Here is a 19,317-nt window from a genome sequence, read left to right as displayed (position 1 = left end):
TCCAGACGAAGGTTAATTATGCTGTTGTGCTTTAGCTAGCCAATGTTCATGTAGTTGTGAGTTTTGACATCATGCAATAAATAACATGCTCTCAGGTTGCATCTACATTCTCATATACCAAAAGCTAAATAAGCTAGGCTTTCGTCATAAGACCCATCCATCATGGACCGTCTGCCTAATTCTTTCCAATAAGCATTTCTTGATCAAGTATCACTGGGTACATAAGATGGCGAGAAAGAAAAGCTACAACTGGACTAAGATGTTACGAGGGCTGCAAAAGTCTAAACTCTAAAGGCGTTTTCATTAAGAAGGTGCAAACACGATCAGGACGAGTCTGCAACTTAATTTTGTCCAACACACTGGAAGGCAATCAAATTGTAGTGTGGTAGAATACTTCAACTACTTTATCAAATAGAACATATTTAACACACTAGAAGGTTGTAGCATACCTTATAGGAAATTCATTCTATAAGAAAGAAAGTGAAGGTTAAGAGTTTGATTGATTCCGATTCAAGTGATTCAAGCATATATGTAAATAAGTACTGAGCATATGCAAGTTGTGTGATAAGAATTCAACATAGTACTTCAATCATAAAGTACAATCAGGCACAGAAGGCAACAAATTGAAGCTGGCAACTTCCCGATTACCATTCGACCATGTATCCAAGCAACCCAAATTGAGTAGCCGCAACATGGATGTACACCCGAAACTTCTTTATCACAGCATACTCCAAGGAAAACTTTGCATCTGCAAATATGTAAGATGAAAAATGTTGAGGCATTAACTGGGATATAAGATAGAAATCCAATGCACAACTGGCCTCCAAAATGAGCATACAACCTAAATGAAGTAGTCAAGTTTTGAAAGTAGTCAAGTTTTGGCTTAAGCATGACCACATTCTACCTTTCCTTATACGTTCAAGGTAGAATTTTGCTCTGAGAATAACCACAAAACTATGTAATTCTTAGGAAACACAACATTCACAATGCAGCTATAGTTATACAGATAACCTACCTTGGGATTCCTTGGAGATAAATTTGGCAAGCTCGAAGCTTTTCAACTGGTAACTTTCTACAAAGTCATCAAAGCTCCTTGCTCACTCCCACCTGCCAACCGTTGCTAGTTTACTTCTCATATTGTATGACATGTCTGACTAACTCTTTTTTGGAGGTAAACTGTATTCTTCTTCAAGGATCTTCCAACAGACATGTACACTATGGGTAGTTGGCTACCGGCTTGACAATATGCTATCTTTATATCTCTCTTGACGAATTCTTGTGCAGAAAAATTTCAACACAGAAGCATTTATTGCCTACACCTTGGCAACAGAAATTGCATCTTCATTAGAGCTAACATCATCCATTCCTTTAGCACTCATTTCTAAGCAGATAACCTGGGCCTCTTGAAACCTCCCCTCCTTTTGGAGGCCAGTTGTAAGCTCATTGCATGTGGAGACGTTTAGAAGATAACCATTCTCAACCAGTTCCCTGTACCAAAAATATGCGCCACTGAAGTCCTTTAGTTCACAGTGTCCCTTCACAAGTAAGTTATACGTATCAGCTTTAGGTGCCAATCCTTTAGCCTTCATATCATTGACGAGGTCCTTTACCTCTGACACCTTTCCTTGTTTGAAGTGCCCAAGAATTAAGCTATTATACGTCATCTTGTCAACATTGATTTCCTGGTTTACCATCTCACAGTGCAAAGAAAGTGCCTTCTGAGTATCTCCATGCTCTGCATAACCGTGGATGAGTGCATTATATATGATTCGATCAGGATGCAAGCCCATTTGTAACATCTCATTAAACAACTTTTCTGCTAATACCATATTGTCCCTGCTACATCCACTAATTAAAGGATGATACGTATTCAAAGTAGGTTTGATGCCCAGATTCTTCATAGTTTCATATAATTCCAGACATTTCTGGGTGTTTGTTGTATCAGAATAACCTGAAATTAGGGAGTTGTATGTGATGACATCGGGACTATAACCACTGCTTGTAATTTGAGACACATAATCTTCAGCTTCAATCATCCTTCCTTTCTTGCAGAGTCCATGTATGATTGCATTGTAGGTTGCAAGTGTTGGACTTATCCCATTTTTTGCCATCTCATCAAAAAATCTGAAAGCATCTTTCAGCTTCCCCTCTGTAGAGCTACCATCAATGAGCATATTATATATCTGTGCATTTGGCAAAACCCCTCGGCCTACCATGTCTCTGAGTTGTATTTCAGCTTCAAGAAGTCTCCCATCCTTGCATAAACAATTTATAAGGGAACCATAGCTCACAACATTTGGTTTAATTGCCTTACTTTCCATGTCTTCAAGAATCTGGAAACACTTATCAAATGTGCAAATCTGCCCGTAGCCATTAATAAGGGTGTTATACGTCTCCAAATTCGGCGAAACTCCCTTCTTTACCATCTTCTGTACCCATTCCTCCGCCCTATCCATATCCTTTGTCTCACAGAATTTGTGAATCAAAGAATTGAAAGTGATGCAATTTGGCCTCAACCCACGAGCTTCCATTTTCTCAATGACCAAAATGGCTCTGTCAATGTCAGATTGTCGACAATATCCACTCACCAGAGTATTATACACTACTTCATCCGGAACAAAACCAGTTTCCATCAATTTCTTCAAAATCTCCTCCGCTTTCTCTATCTTTCCTTTCTTGCACAACCCATTCAACAAAATACTACAAGTATACCCATTGATCCTCACACCTTTCCTGGTTGCTTCTTCAAACAAAGCCAACACACCCTGATCATCACCACACCTCAGATGTCCATCGAAAAGTATACTATAAGTAAAACCATCCGGCACAAATCCATGAGCCTCCATCTCTTCCAACACCCCTTTCGCTTCCTCCATTCTCTTTGCCTTACAAAGCCCATTAAGCATTGTATTATAAGTCACCACATTCGCTTCCACCTTCTGATCCTTCATCCTCTCTCTCAACCCAAACCCCTTCTCCAACTCACCCACCTTACAATACCCATCGATCAACGTGTTGTAAGTAACCAAAGTCGGCACTCCCCTCCTCTCACGCATTTCATCGAACACCTTCTCTGCATCCCTCATTTTCTTCTCTTTACACAACCCACTAATCAAAACATTATAAATGAACACATTCGGACTCAACCTCTCTCTCTTCATGCACTCCACAAGCTCAACAGCCCTAGTCAAGTCCCCCAGCTTCACCGCCGCCTGCACCGCCTTGCCGTAAGTGAACTTATCCGGCCGAATGCCCTTACCAGACTCGAAAATCTGCGAAAACAACTCAAGGGTTTTTCTGAACATTTTCGAAGCCACCAAGCACTCTAGCAGCATATTGAGAGTGGCCAAACTCGGACGGAGGTCGCTCTTTCTCATCAGACCATACAACTCAACTGCTTCGCTGGGCATCTTGGACTCCGTGCACGCCGTGAGGAGCATGTCGGAGAATGTGGGTGTCATGGAGGGAGCGGAGAGGGAGAAGAGGTTGTAAAGGTCGGAGGGGGAGGAGAAAGGCGAGGTGGGGAGAATGAGGGACTTGATGAAGCGATTTGCGGTGTCGGTTCGGCCCTGCTGGAGGAGGATTCGGAGCTTGCGGACTTGTTCATGGCGTTGCTGGTCTTGGTGGTTTGAATTGGAGGGTTGGATTCTTGGGTCGGAGTCTGTACAGAGAGAAACTGATCGGAGGTTTTGGGTTTTGGTGGGTAGAGACTTAGGAAGAAGAAGAAGAGAGACGCGCCTTGCCATAGCGTTTGTTCAAAATGAGATCGTTTCTGTTTGCTAAAACCCTTCTTAAACCCTTTTGACTCAAACCCAAAAAAAAAAAAAAGGATACGTGTCTGCTTTTGATTGGATAAAAAAATAGCCTAATCAGCATGGCTAATGATTGTTATTTCTCTCTGTGTTTTCTTTATCTTTGAAGTTTGTGGTTGAATTGGGGGGTTTTTGTTTTTACTGGTTCGTTTGATTGGTATATTGGGTGAGGGCGGTTTCTCAAAATCTCTGTCTTCCATTTCCATCATGCTATCTACTTATAACTTTATAAGCTACTAGACTTGGGATAAAGTAATCTCTCACTTGTATTGCCTTAATTCAAGAAGTAATCGAGGATGCGGTTATAGTGGCATGCAATCTACAGTTGCTTCAGACTGTTCATAGTGGCATGGAGGCTTTTTGAGCTCTGCTTATGTGTTGGTTAAAAAGTGTGTGTATGCATTGAGTTTTAGTAAAAGTGCTATGTATCAATTGAGTTTTAGTTATCTGACGATGTTCTGAAATTGGTGTATATGTTGGTCTTTGTCAAAATTCAAAATTTGGGCCATCTGTTGAAGAAAACTTTGTGACACAATCACCTAAACTAGCTATCTAGGGATGAGGGTTTAGGTGATCTCTTGTAAAGGCTCTTGCTATCTGTCATGTATTATTACTTGCAGTACAGGTTACAACCCTCCTTTTCTCCTTATACTGTTTATGCCACTAAAAGCCCAACTATTGAGAGTAGGGTCTTTCATGGGCTTTTGTCATTACCCCCACCATCTCTTTTGACATGTTAAATATGCCAAACTTTGAAGAAGGCATAATGCTGGAAATTGGAATGCTACCCACCGCCTACTAAAATCAATGGTTGCTAGGTTGGTTATTGTTGCAACTGTTGATGGACCAAGAACTTTGTGGGGGTCATTCAATAATGTACTAAAAGCCTCTCAAGCTCTGCATAATTGAGTAAAGAAAAAGACTTGTCCCTGTCTTTAGTTGGATGCTCATCAATGCAAAGCAGAATCGTTCAAAAAATATTATTTTGCTTGGTCTCCTGCACTTTGCAGGCTTTGAATACCGAATGCAATTCCAACCTAATGTCCCATCCATTTCTGGGCCTATAGATCGAAAATGTCTCGGCTTTGTCATTACTAATGTTTTGTATTCTCTCTAAATGATAAGATTGATGTGGTTCTGTTTGGAACAATGGTATTGAATTGTTTGTTGGTATTAGTCTGCAATTGCAACCCAACAAATCTGCTTGTATTTCACTGGTAGTGAATCTATTTTGAAATTCGAATACTTCATACACCAAACCGACTTTCACAGATTTTATTCATCTGATTGGCTTTTTCAGCACATTCAACCGAAAATCGGGAAAAAAAAACAAAAAAACAAAAAAAACAAAAAACAAAAAACAAAAAACAAAAAACAAAAAACAAAAAACAAAAAAAGAAAAAAAAAGAGAGATCTATCTCACAAAATACAATTGAAAGAAGTTTTCCTGATTGAGGTCCCTCAAGTTTCCTTGACCTTTTGCCTTTTCGTGTGTGTTGCACTCCCATAACAGCAATCGGTACTGTAATTTCCTTGCTTTTCTTGAATATCCACAAGAGATGAACGAACTAATTCTTCCTGAGTCGATCATCTTGAAATCTTATGCTCTACCTAAACAAAGACTTTGCTTGTTGGTTTCTACTTTTACAAGCTATAATGGCTGAAATGAATGATGCTGGCATATTGCCTAGCAGAAGAAGAGGACCTTAGTCATTTTTGGCTGCCGCACTAAGAGGTGGGAACAAATGTCCCAACGTACCCAAACCCCATGATAAAGAAGGCTAAGGCTTGGATGTAAAAGAAGATGAAGTAGTTATTTTTGCCAAAGAGGACATCATAACAGCCACAAAAGAAGAGATAACATCCCACAGCAAGCTCTGTCAAATGAAGCCTGCCAACATTTAGAGAGAAAATGCAAACTGATCAGGTTAAGTGCTACCGAACATAAAAATTCTCGTTTTAATGTCATAGGGAGTACTCGATGGGAGGATGCATACCTTTCTCCAATCCTGAATCGAAATTTTCTGGGCGCTTTTGCTCCTACTTTATTCTTAAGAATATCTCCAAGCTTTTCAGTGACGATCCATTCATTCACACTACTACCCTCTAGTAGACCAATGATCGTAGCCTTTGTACGGTGCAGTGACATGACGTTCTCGAATAGGATCCAGAAGACCAACAGGTGCGCTGACCTGCAAAGTTATACAACAGAAAGAAGAAACCATCAGAATCCGTGGGAATTGATAGAGCGGGGTCACATGCATTCCTATCAATCTTTTGAAAACCGAAATTTTTTTAGTTATTGCATTTTACAAGAAGAAATATCTATTACAGATTTGAATGCTGAATGAATACAAAAGGAAAAGCTCGAAAGAAAACTAGACCTTGGAGTGCCGACTGCATTAAGAAGGGTAATTATGGTAGGGATGTAAACTCCACCCCACTTTGGTACGGTAACTTCAGGCACGAGAACAGTTCCCGGCAAGACAATGCAATAGAAGAAAAAGGCATTGATGTGTGCTATGATCTTCCTAACGAAGAAGAAGCTGTAAATCACATGAAATTTTTGCCATACTGATACTTTCTGTAGTAAACATATGAAAAAGATGAGGGTTAGTTATTCACTCATTTCCAATTTTTACTTTCTTCCATTTGTTAAAATTGGTACAAGAAGAAAACAGCTAACCTTGTTTCTTATAATATCCAACACCATTTTCCTGAAAAGATTAGCCGGACCGCAAGACCACCTGTGTTGTTGGTGGCGGTAGGCCTTGAAAGTACTTGGCAATTCACTCTTCACCTGTAAAGAAAATTAAGTAAGATTCTATATGCAGAGAAGGATCTGTGACACATTTGGGATTGGAATCTACCAACTTAGAATAAATGTACGCAATAATCAAAGTACACTAGAACACATGCATGAGAAAAGGTTAGTCTTTTAGTCACACAAACCACCCTATTTTGGCTTTCCTCAAGACCATGCATAGTTCTGCCTTTGAGCAAAATACAACAATTGGATGAATGCATTAATGCAGAAAAAGAAAAAAGCATAGGTCAATAAAAATCTACCTGCAGATCACCAAGATATACAAATTTCCAGCCTTTGAGGCTCGCTCGAACAGCCAGATCCATATCTTCCACCGTGGTCCGGTCCTTCCATCCCCCAGCCTCATTGATTGCAGCAATTCTCCACACACCAGCAGTCCCTATATCATTATATCAACCAAAGTTAGCATATATATACTTGACATTGATCCAAAGTTAGTATGCAGTTGATGACTTCTATATCATAATTATTGTATGGTGAGAAACAACTGAGAAATACCATTGAATCCAAAGAATGCATGAGTGGAAGAGCCCACTTCTTGTTCAACTGTGAAATGATAATCCAGTGACATTTCTTGCAATCTTGTCATCATGCACTCATTAGAGTTCACTGCAAAACAGCCAAAAAGGCAAAGCAAACTCAGTAATTCAGTGAAGTAGCTGCTGCTACAATCTGCATGACTTTTATTATTGCAATAATGATGTAACAGAGAATTAGCTCAACTGTTGGTAAGTGTAGGTTGGAAAGTGACTAGGAGACTAGAGGACTGTAGGAATTGAGGTCCACCATTAAGAATGCACATGCTTCTGTTCTGCCTAGTTTAGAAAGAAGAAGAGAACAATTCCATGAAAGACAGATATACCCCTTACAATGTGATCTGCAATCTCCATGCCCACAAATTGCTAATGTGGAAATGCGCATTGTTTGTTTGAAGAAACGTGCTTCTAAGTTCTACCAAACTACTTGCAGGACTGAGTTATATTGAAAGAGACAGTCGTGTTTTTTATCTGTGTATTTTAATCGGATAACAAGCCGGTCCCTCTGTTTAACAATGTTGGCTACTTCACCAAATTTTTTGAAGGAGATAAACGTCGCAGTTAAAGAAAATGGAAAGATTAATTAACCATGCATGTGAGAAGCACGCCCATTTTTTTACACCACTAAACACAGGACCAAATATGCAATCTTCCCATAAAAAAGTTACTCGAATCAGTCGAATGTAATTGTCATTTGTGTTTCCAACTAGATAGTTCAGTATTAACTCTGAATTTCACCCCCATAGTTTCTTTTCTTTTCTTCCTGATAGGGGTACTGTGGTCCATCCAACTCTTCAGCCACAACGTTCTTATGTTAATTATCATTAACAAACCTCTTTTATAGCTGCTTTACTATAATGACTAGTGATTCCTGTTTAGTTTCATAACTGCCTTATCAAATTGTCCAAAATGCACCCAAATGAATTAGGTCTAAGATTATTATTTATGGGTATGGGTAGTGTCATCCAGCTAAACCAGACCACCCCATCTGTGACCATTGAAAACTGACCACACCACAAACACATATTCAAAGAGGCCTCTATCAGAGAGACACAAAGGCCCATTGATTTTCCACATTTCATTTCTCATCCTTTGGGTCCCTAAACCCTAAAATTAACACGAAACACGTGGCAAAACATAGGCCATCCTTTTTTTTTTTTTTTTGAGCATGAAACATAAGCAATCTTCTAACCCAAGAATAGACACACCGACAGATTTAATTTCAGAACCCGCACCCAAAATTAACTTTGATTAAATTTAGAGAAAAATGAAATGAATTACTCACCGAATCTCCAGCGAGCCTGAACTAGAGCGATATTGGAGTTGTGGATGAAGAAGGGAATGGTGCGACAGAGAAAATCTGGCTCCGGTTGAAAGTCGGCGTCGAAAATGGCGACGTAATCGCAGTTTTTGACGTAGTTGCGGTTCAGGCCTTCTTTGAGAGCCCCTGATTTGTACCCAGTTCTGTTGTCTCTGATTTCGTACCTGATGTTTATGCCTTTGCTTGCCCATCTTTGGCACTCTCGCTCTACCATGGCCTATACATGCAATACACATTTTACTAATTTAACCTCCAAACCCATCAACATGTTGGATTAAGATTTGATGAATGTTTCAAGTAGTGGGATTTAGCTAATTTTGCCCAAAACTATTTGAAATGTTGGGTGTTTTGAGTAGCGGGTACCTTGATAGTTGTGTCTGTTGAATCATCAAGGACTTGAATGATGAGTCTATCAGCAGGCCATGATAGCCCACAAACAGCTCCAATTGAAAGTTGATAAACCTGCATGTGTTTTTGAATTGTTAAAAGCTAGAAATCACCAACTAGAAATGCAACAACAGATGAGATAAGGACCTCTCTTTCATTGAACATAGGGATTTGGACCAGAACTATGGGATGAGTCGAGCTTCCCAACTCAACATCATCTTTCATGGGCTCCCATTTGTATCGCTTCTCCGGTTTTCGCCCGAAAAGGTGTACCAGAGCAATGACAATGCCCATGTAAAGCCTCTCGGCGAAGATTATAACCGCCATGATCAAGCAGAGAACCACTCCGAGGTTTAGCAGAGGAACGATCAATGGGGCTTTGATCAGATTCCAAATCAATCCAAATTGCATGAAAATGTCATCTCTCGCGCCTATGAATGAGTCTGGAAGAACCGCTGCCGACGAAAGCCGCTCCATTTGTGAACTATCTTGTGTTATTTCTTGCAATAGAAACAGAGCAAAAACACAGAGAGAGCAAATGGGTGAAGAGGAAGCTATGGAAAAATGTATAAAGGTTTCTTTTTCAGAGCCTCTTTTGTACTAAAGAAATGAATATTTCTCTTCTCCTATGTGAGGGTCTTTTGCTTGTTTTGATAATCACCAACACATTTCAATGAAAACAAAAAACCCAGGTGGTCAGATCTCAAGGTACCAAGCACAGAAAACCACAGAAACAACCTGAAGAATATTGTACAAAAAAAGGCTTCACAAGAAGCTCTGTTTTCTCTTTGTTATTTTCTCTAAAAATGCAGATTCTCTGCTTCTGAAATCAAGAGAAAACAGAAGCAGAACAACGCGTATACGTACAAATGTGGCCAACAGAAAACAACAGAAAAGCAAAAGAGAATCAAGAGCTGTAAGAGAGAAGAAAGTTCTCTCTTTGTTTTTTGGGCCTTCTGGTTTTTCTCTCGTTGTTTCTCCCTCTTTTATAATGCCTTATAGCTCTCTCAATAACAATCCAGTCCCTCTGTCCACAAGTGTAATTTGATTTGTATAAATTTAGTTATAGATTAATTTACAGCACAACTGTGCAGGGTTAAAACTTAGTTGTTACTAAGAAAAGGTAGAGGTTTTTTTTGGCAATGAAGAAAAGGTTGAGTTAAAAATTGAGAAGTCGAAATGCAATACGGCGGCAACTGATGTCATTTCACTGCCATGTGGTCCTTTCACCTTTCTAATTTTGACACCTAACCTAACCCTAGTAGTAATGGTGAAAAATCATTTGTCTTTTTGGAGAATTTTTTTAAATTTATTATTATTAATATTATTTACAGAGTAATAGAAATTTCATTTAATCTCTCAAAGTCAGAACGACACATATAAATAAATCTTATATGCTTGTACCCTAACTCAGTGGTCAAGCAGGTAAGGGAATACGGGTATCATCCACTAATACAATGATGCTCACTTGAATTTTAGGAGACCACACAACTACAAATTTCAGTGTACACTAAGAAAATTATCTTGAATGTCTCGTCTTCTATGCACTCAATTATGGTACTCTAGGAGATTTATTAACTTGGTGTAAAAAGAAACCATAGCTATGTAAACTTATGCTCACTAAAAATTAGCAAGCCTCTAGGCGCACAAAAGTGCCTAACTTTTCTTATAAATAAGGAATTAATTATTGGAAATAATACTACGTAAAAACTTAAAACAATACAGCCCCAAACAGGATCCAATGGAGAGTACAAGCCCAGGACCAAGGCTCAACAAGGCCAACCCAGCTCAAAACCCATTCCACCACCTGCAACAGGATTACAACACCGCGACCTTCGTCGCCACCCACCATTCCAGAAGACGTCGACACCTCCCCTACGCCGTCACCACCCAAAGCCGCACTACCCATCAAAAAAACCCAACCGGAGTTGGGTTTACCAGCGCCGAAGCCGCCCTGAGAGAGTAGACACTGCCTCGTGAAGCCGCTATCACCACTCCTGAAAATTGGTACCACTGCCAATCTTCCCTGTCCAGCACAACCCAAAGAGCCACAGAGAAGGCCTGGAAAACATCGCTCGTCCGACAGCAGCGCCGCAAATCAGCATAGCTAAAGGCCACACTGACGCAGGCCACCGTCGGACGAGCTTTGGCTTGAAACGTCGGAACAGAAGCGGCTGGAGTCGAAGAGACCTATGAGGCTAGGGAGAAAACCCTTTTTTCGTTTTCAAAATTTTTTAAACTTTAGTGAATAATATTCGAAAAGAGTCTTTTTGGAGTAATTAAAACTAGTGGTGCCCTAAACCCGTGGCTTCTTACTTTATTTTTTATTTTTTAAAAAGAAGAATCTCGTGGCTTCTTACCATTTTTGGTTAAAGTGACGGTTACCTAACCATTTTTCCATCATATGAATTTGTTCATAACAGTATGAAAACTTCAAGCGGTACGGGATAACACTCTATTTTGAGGAAGAAACAAGGCCTTGATTCCTTGAAGATGCTCCCCCACAGCTTTTCATCTACTTTTGGCAAAATTGCTTATTCATACAAAGAGACCACAAGTCGGACAGTGTAACCCCATTTTGTTTTTCCTTTAAAAAAATAATTCGAATATCCTCTATACTTAGAAAGCATAAACAGCAATCTAAAATACTATACATGCGGAGCCATTTATGGAAGAGAAGTGCTAGGTTAGTCACCCATGCAGTCATGCGCTCTCTAGCGGTTGACGACCAAATATAGATAACGGTGAGGTCTATCTTTACTCATTATGTTCTATTGAGATAAACTTATTGCCTTACAAAGTTGATTTTTACTTTCTTCTGTAGATATTTGTCTATGTAAGTTTTAGTTTCATTATCATATCATCTCTTGAGAATAATGTGCCTGAAAAATTCTCACTTGAGGGATTAAATATTCAACTTTTTTATCAAGCTTCAATAATTATTTATGAATTTGTCGTTAGCCTTTCGCACTTGGAAGTTGGAACAAAAGAAAACAAAAGACACCAGGAAAAAAATATATCTGAAGAAGAAGATGAAGATGTTCGAACAAAATACTAGTATTTTTGTTTCACAAAAGGGAGTATAAAAAGTGGGAAAAGAGGCAAAAAGGAAGAGAAAGACAAGGTCTTGAAGCCGGTTCAAAAACCATGGGAGTGAGGAGAATGGTGTGGTCTTGAAGGGTATGGGCCGGGGCAACTAGCAGAACCATCTTTCTCGTGTAGTATGCTTTTTGGTGAAAAGAGAAGGGAAAAGATGCCGCATGAGGGGTCTTTGACATGTTTACTCATATCAAAGCCATACGTGTTGGCTTAAATATTTAAATCTACAAAGAAGTGATAATGAGAATTGAATTATATAATGAATGTTAATTTGGAAGTAGTATGAACTGTCTCAGATAATCATACTATACACATAATAGTTTTCTGTTCTTGATCACTTAATTAACTAGAGTATTTTTTACATCGATAAGTTAGATTAAACTTACTTTATTTTCTGTTCTTGATCACTTAATTAACTACAGCAAAGGCTAGGGTAGAATAAGTCTATTATATTGTGCACTCTAAATCTTAAAGCCCATGTTAGTGTTATTGGCTGGTGATGAAGATTTAGATGTCGTTGTTGTCCGATATCCCCACCATATTTGCAAGCTTGTATCACGCTAAACTTGAGTTTCAGTTGGCAGGGGCTTTTGATTATTCTATTTCACGACTAACAACACCAAATCACACAGAAATTGCATAAGATCCTATCTTTATTTTTCTTTCTGAGAGAAAGGCTCAAACTCTCAACAGATAGTCACCCATCTTTCTCTATCCTCACCTAAAACTACTATGTCTTTCAAAAGCTCATCAAATTCACAATCAATGACATTACTATTTTAACATAAACTGAACTTCAAATTCAATTTTTGAATGATCTCTTCCACACATCACCAAGAGCCATTGAGGTTTTTGTTCATTAGGATGCAAATCAAAAACACACTAAAACTACTGTCAAGGTCTCCCTTTTCTAATGGGGCATTCATTTCTATAAGTATGTTTTTGAACAAAGCCAATCATGTAAAAGAGTACTTAATTTGGAAAGTTTTTGTGCATAAACAAAAACATATTTTATTGATATAGGGTGCATACATAATTAATCTTTTCCTCTCCAGAGAACACATATTCTCCATTTCTTTAATTAGGTTTTTAAGGTTGTGTGGTTTGTGTGTTTGTCCGTTTCCCTTTCATACAACTTAGCCTCATTTTTTTTAAAAAAAATTCTCTATTGACAGGGGTTGGTGGTTCATGGGGATGGAAATGATATTCCGTCTACCATGTCTCAAAATACTTGCCATAAAATTTTCTTTAATGTTGTGCATTACATGTGGAGCTCTCATTTATTTAAACTACCAGTAATGTGGATGTGTGTCCATTTTGAACTAGACACCATACCCTATTCCACTCAGTTTAGTTACACCCGTTTTGAGTCTGACTCAAAGTTTTTTCACATCCATTCCCCTCAATTATTTGTTTCTAGAAAGAAAGATTAAGAAATATGCGTGTGGGTTTGAGTCCCACTATGTTCTATTCTCTGTCTTGCAAATCATGAAAAATAAGATTATTTCTATAGAATGAAAGCGACGAAATTGCATTCTGCATGTAGAATTCGATTCCCTTTGTTTTTATGTGTTTTTTTTTCTTTGCCCGAAAGTTGATGATCAGAAGAATAGTTAATCAACTTTGCCAAAAAAAAACAGAAGAATAGTTAATCAAAGGTTTAATTAAGTAAATGCATAACTTTTTGGGTTTGATGTTGAGATTTGCGCTTTGGACTCTTTCAATGAACTTTCTACTTTCTTTATGGCGTAATCATTCCCATTATCATTCAAAGCCAGCTTAGACTCCAAAAACGGATTCATGCTAATCAATTTTATTGTATTATGAGCTGGAGAACTCAGAAACATACTACGTACTATGTGGAGAACGCCCACACTTGTTTATATTCTTTCTGGTTCTCTATTCATCCTGTGCCATACTTAGTTACCTAATTAAAAATACATAGCTCGCATGCCGCATTTTCCAACCGTGTACCTAGATAATTAAACTGCATTATACAAAGACAAACATGTAACACCCCACCAAAAACTGCCTAGCTCGAGAATTATGCTTTTAAACAAGGCAGCCTGCAATCAAATCATTCTCACTTTTAACTCTCTACGCTGCTGTCATCCATTTTCTCCATGGCTGGCTGGTGCTTTCTTAATCTTCAAGAGCAAGTCCACCCGTGGGTCACCAAGTCACCTACTACTCACTGTTTTTTATGTGCATTTTCATTCTCTGAGTCATGGACACAGTGTATTTCGTACCTTGGGTCACTTTCTGGGTCACCTTGGTGACCTGCAAGCTGACCTGGCGACCCACGTCTTATTGAAAACTGTGCCTGTGACCCAGAGAGTGGAAATAAACATTAAAAAGTAGTGAATAATAGGTGACCCGGTGACCCAACGGGTGAACTTGCTCCAACAATAAGTTCAAATGATTGTACAACGTACTACTTTGGTGAGAGATCCACGACATCTCTAACATGTGTTTGTCGATGACAGCCTAAGATTATTAATTGCTCTAAATATTGGAAGATATTTGGTTTGTTTTTCGGAGTGGTTATCTACTAACAGAAGTCTTTAGAAAAGTGTTGAAACTCCGATCTGTAACAGTCACATATTTTCAGTGATGGTTCAACAAGTTCATGCCTCACCAACCTTTGTACCAATAGAAGTTTAAAAAAGAAGAAGTGGTAATTAGTCAACGTTGGAGTAGCTCCCCATTTTCCTTACATTTGATTGAATGTCTAAACACACAATATTGTAAGACCTGGTTTAATAGGACTTAGCACCAGCACATATTAATAACTTATGAATCAAGAAACATGGTTTGTGCATGAGATGTGCTTATTAGGAAATAGATTTTGGGACTAACAGTAATTTCACATACTCAATTAATCTTTATACTTAGTTGTGCTTAATTATCATTGTATTTAAATTCTTCTCCACCATTTAATTTATAAATTCAATGACAATTCAGCATTTCAGCACAACTTTAATTAACTGAGTAGGTAAACATCACTGTTAGTACTATAGTATGCTTAATTATGAATTGCGTAAATACATAAGTTACATGTTTTTAGGCTTCATGTCTCCCTAATGATCAGATGGACAGTTTGATCTTTACTACACTAGGCCAAAAAATGAAACAGACGACGGATATTTTTCGTTGTGGGATATTGACAGCCACCGTTGTGTATCGGCGCGTTGTGTGATGAAAAATAGCACAACGGTGATGCACCATTGTATGATATGAAAACAGTCGACATACTCTTGTTATCAGCGTTGTGCCTTCTCTCGGCAGATGGTAGGCAGAGCTATTGCGCAGGCATGCTTCGCATGGTTGGTGCATGCATCAGACAACGAAACTTATTTCAATATGTTGTTGGAAAACATTATCAGACAACGTTTTTTTAAATTTCACTGTCTTCTGATTTGTCGTCAGACTTCAGTTAGAGACTATGGTGGTTGTGTAGCTTAGTTCTGGACAACGTAGTTATGTTTTTATAGTTGTGTGAGTGTAATTGAGAGGACGCATTTTTGGTGAAACCATTGTGTGATATATAAGAACGCATTTGTTACAGTTGTGTGAGTGTAATTCAAAAGACGCATGTTTGGTAAAACCATTGTGTGATATATAAGAACACATTTGTTATAGTTGTGTGAGTGTAATTGAAGAGATACATTTTGGTAAAACCATTGTGTGATATATAAGAATGCATTGTGTGAGTACCCGGATTTTGTGGTATTGAGACAACATAACATTAACATTAAATCTGTTGTATGACAATTTTTATTGCCTGCATTTTGTGCATTACTAATGGTGCTCCATTTGGACCTAATTATTAAGCAGAGATCAGTTGTAAACAAATCATATTGCAAACTATCAAATGAATAATCCAACCCATATTATAAACCTCAAATGTTAAAATGGAGCATTTCCCAATCATCCCATCCAAAATAAAAAGAAGAAAAGCACTCAAATGCATGTCCATCGACTTGGGACATCAAAAGCTGGTACAAATACATAATATTTGTTCCAAAACATGCGACATGGTGCATGGATATTGTACCATCAGAAAAGCACGCCAAAATGATGTTTTCCTTCAACAATAACCTATGTCATGGGAAATGCTTTCCTTCATCTCCTACACATACGCCTTTACCACAAACTTTGCCCACTCATTTCGCATCTGATTAATGTCTGCTTGGGTATAGTGGCTGCTACCTCTCCTCTCCCACTGAAACCAATGTATTATATCAAAGTGAGGCAAAGACATGCATAACTGTTATGTCCACAATCTCAATAGAAACCAAGTAAAGTGACTACATTTATAGGCGGGTTTACCTTTACAAGAAATAATGACAGGTCTTTATCCTCAATAATATCCCTCATGTATCGCATGATAAAGTACCCACACTCCTTGTTGCTAGGTTGGGGAGGTATGCCCTAAAAACAAATGATGATTAAACAACAAACCAAATACTATTTTTTCCAAGACAACTATATACATAGGTGAAACTTACAGCCAAATTTTTCCACATAACTGAACTCCGGCCTTTCCTCTTCCTTTCAGAATTATACATACCTAGTGCACTACATCAAAACAAGAAAATGAAGATGTGAGAGAAACAGAAAGGGGCAACATATATTTTTAAATAGATATAATGATCTCAGCAATGCATTATCTATAGCAGCGACTTACGTTTCCACTATAGACATCCAATCTCCGGTGGGTAAGCGTCTTTTCAGAGGATCCAAAAAATAGGCAGTGCCTTGGTTCGGATTAACAATTGTCAACATCCAATGATCACTACATGCATACAAAATAGTCATATATCTTGTAATAGAATATATGTTCAACATGGCACAAATTGATTGCAAACAATATACGAAAAACAGAACTTTCATGGACTTACCCCGAGTTATATGGCAACATGAACATCTGTCCTGGTTTTGCAGTTACAAGCCTATCTCTAATGTGTTGGGCCCTAACAGTTCTATTCCCAGACCCACTTGCACCAATTAGAGAAGGGTCAATGAATGCAACCATGTCTACCATTTTATAAGCAATCAACTGCTCATAGAGATACCTATCAAGCATTTACACCAAATAAAATACTTTCAGCAACCATACTTGCAGCAATGATATGTAATGGAAAATTTGAATTTTTTTTTACCTTTGGTACACAGCAATGCAAGTTCCACTAAGTTCCCTCATGCTTGCAAGTTGCCGAACATCTGATCCCATTAGAAAGGTCTTGCGAGAATATCCGAAGACTTCAGGTTCAATGTGGAAGCTGATGGTACGCCCGTCTCTAAATTTGTCTTCACCCCACTGACATAGCATCTTCAATGATTCTGGTAATGTAGGTGCCATTGACGCCAAGCTAAATTGTACCTCTGAGTCTTCATCCGCTGTCTCTTTCTTTTTCCTTTTCTTCTTAGCATTATCCTTGATAGGTTTCTAGAACAAGGAAATAAATGTAACCTAGATGTTATGCAGCTTATCTAAACTTAAGAAAATTTCTTTAAACAAGTGAATGTGATCGCAGTAGTTTCATTTATACTTTGTTACCTTCACAAGTGACCTTATGATTAGCTGTTTAGGCCATGCTACCCAACTCCTCATAGCCTGCTTAACAGTTTCAATTTCATCTTTAATCGGAAATGGGACCTTTATTGCTTTCTCCTCAACCGCCTCATAGATAGAAACACGCAGATATCATCCCCAAGTGGAGCACCATGAATAAGCTGATTGCGATCATCACAGTCCATAACAGTAGCATAAGCAACAATATGTTCAACAGAACCTAATGCCAACTTGCATTTAATCTCTGCTCCAGATGACTGAAAAACATGCAAAAAAATAATATTTATAACGCTGCCTATATGTTTAAATTTATACTAGATAAATCTAACCTACGGAAATAACATATATACTCATCAATTCTACCAATATGGGTGTAAACTGAAAACAGAGTTACCATATGATAGTTAGACACAAGTTATGAAATTTTTGAAGAGGAGTTGATTGATAATATTTATAAACTAAGATAGTTACAGCTTGTTCATAAGGAGATCAAGCAATCATATATCAACCATTTACATTTACTAAAATGATTACTAAAATGACCTGCACACTAAGTGCATACCATGCTAACACACAACTCATATAAACTATGAAATTAATACCAAATGGATAACCAAGACCCAACTGCATTTATCCTAAGCTTGAACCACATCAATTTCATGTAAATTAAGAAGCCAATTATGCTTCTTCTCATTGCAGTCAAAGTCCATTTAGAAGTCATTGCAGAACTCAATTTTCTAGTTTCTACATAAAACAAGACTTTAGACTCAAAAGAAAATCCCATAGTTTCTGGTGGCAGGGAGCGGATAACTTTATTAGCTTCAAGGTGGTGATTATTTAATGATCATATTAGGTGTTCATAGGGGGCCGGGCTGACCTTTAAACTAATGACATCGTTTGGTCAGATTGCCTAGTAGGTCAACAACTTCACTAAATTTCTTATACTAATATTTACCATCACTAAGAATAGGTCTGTGGGTGGTAATAATGTTGTCCGAACAGTTTATATATATATATATATATATATATATATATATATAACACTACACAACATTTGGTATACTGCCAACTTGCACAAAAGGTTAGGAAACCAGAAAGTAGGACAAGTTTTATGATCATGATATTACATTAACATAAAACACTTCCTTGATGAAATTCCAACGCTAATATGGGATAAATTTTCAATTCCATACTCAGCAGATTCCAACTAGGGGGGCAGACGTGTACCTCTACATAAGATCTATGATCTCTATTATGTTTCATATAACTTTATTAGATGTATGGCATATTAATTATGAAAGCTTTGAAATCATGATCTAAGATTTTCTAACACTATAGTCTTCTTCTTACTGATATTCTAACCAGCCCAGATCAGAGCAAAGTTTTGCTGATGCAAAAGGTGATATGCTTACAAACCCAGAACACTGAAAACATCCATGTTCTAATTCAAAACACATTAAAAAAAAATCCCATGAGCCACAATCAAACAGAGGCAATGAAACTATACAAGCTTCTCAGAATTCACCAATAAACCAATTCAACAACAATAACTATAATGAATCCAACAAGTACGATGAATGCCAAAATAGTAAATCTCAACATATTCACAATATCAAAACTGATATAAAGGAAACATGAGATATAGGAGGCTTAAAGGGAGTTTAGTTTTCCCTAACAACTAATTGGAAGGAATACAAAAACAAAATAAATCAATATCCATACATAAGAACTAAATTAGATAAACTATAAGGTCTCAC

At 37.9% G+C, this 19,317-nt stretch overlaps 3 protein-coding genes across 3 annotated transcripts; all 3 read right to left on the bottom strand.

Moving 5' to 3' along the window:
* Positions 1-437: 437 nt before the first annotated feature.
* Positions 438-3,844, bottom strand: LOC112191706 (pentatricopeptide repeat-containing protein At5g12100, mitochondrial). The gene is made up of 2 exons (XM_024331109.2): positions 1,016-3,844; positions 438-748 (listed from the first exon to the last, which is right to left on the bottom strand). Exon 1 carries the CDS (start codon positions 3,744-3,746, stop codon positions 1,314-1,316), a length of 2,433 nt encoding a protein of 810 aa, XP_024186877.1. The 5' UTR covers positions 3,747-3,844; the 3' UTR covers positions 438-748; positions 1,016-1,313.
* A 1,167-nt stretch (positions 3,845-5,011) lies between these two features.
* On the bottom strand, positions 5,012-9,884 carry LOC112191751 (glucomannan 4-beta-mannosyltransferase 9). Its single transcript, XM_024331155.2, has 9 exons — positions 9,031-9,884; positions 8,860-8,958; positions 8,461-8,713; positions 7,138-7,248; positions 6,882-7,018; positions 6,499-6,612; positions 6,197-6,396; positions 5,810-6,004; positions 5,012-5,703 (listed from the first exon to the last, which is right to left on the bottom strand). The coding sequence occupies exons 1-9, from the start codon at positions 9,358-9,360 to the stop codon at positions 5,541-5,543; spliced, it is 1,602 nt and encodes a 533-aa protein (XP_024186923.1). The 5' UTR covers positions 9,361-9,884; the 3' UTR covers positions 5,012-5,540.
* A 6,230-nt stretch (positions 9,885-16,114) lies between these two features.
* Positions 16,115-17,275, bottom strand: LOC121052278. Its single transcript, XM_040516981.1, has 4 exons — positions 16,673-17,275; positions 16,494-16,563; positions 16,315-16,416; positions 16,115-16,207 (listed from the first exon to the last, which is right to left on the bottom strand). Exons 1-4 carry the CDS (start codon positions 16,876-16,878, stop codon positions 16,115-16,117), a joined length of 471 nt encoding a protein of 156 aa, XP_040372915.1. The 5' UTR covers positions 16,879-17,275.
* Between the last annotated feature and the right edge of the window lie 2,042 nt (positions 17,276-19,317).

Source organism: Rosa chinensis, chromosome 3 (assembly GCF_002994745.2).
Source record: "Rosa chinensis cultivar Old Blush chromosome 3, RchiOBHm-V2, whole genome shotgun sequence".
Taxonomy (NCBI): Eukaryota; Viridiplantae; Streptophyta; class Magnoliopsida; order Rosales; family Rosaceae; genus Rosa; species Rosa chinensis.
This window is presented reverse-complemented; position numbering and strand designations above follow the sequence as displayed.

Coding starts and splice junctions, on each gene's coding strand:
- LOC121052278 (XM_040516981.1), bottom strand. CDS start 16,878: ATGAAAGTTCTGTTTTTCGTATATTGTTTGCAATCAATTTGTGCCATG. Junction 16,564..16,672: donor TGGATGTCTATAGTGGAAAC/GTAAGTCGCTGC, acceptor GTTTTGATGTAG/TGCACTAGGTATGTATAATT. Junction 16,208..16,314: donor TGTCATTATTTCTTGTAAAG/GTAAACCCGCCT, acceptor CATTGGTTTCAG/TGGGAGAGGAGAGGTAGCAG.
- LOC112191706 (XM_024331109.2), bottom strand. CDS start 3,746: ATGGCAAGGCGCGTCTCTCTTCTTCTTCTTCCTAAGTCTCTACCCACC.
- LOC112191751 (XM_024331155.2), bottom strand. CDS start 9,360: ATGGAGCGGCTTTCGTCGGCAGCGGTTCTTCCAGACTCATTCATAGGC. Junction 7,249..8,460: donor TCAGGCTCGCTGGAGATTCG/GTGAGTAATTCA, acceptor GCTGTTTTGCAG/TGAACTCTAATGAGTGCATG. Junction 6,397..6,498: donor TGGATATTATAAGAAACAAG/GTTAGCTGTTTT, acceptor TGTTTACTACAG/AAAGTATCAGTATGGCAAAA.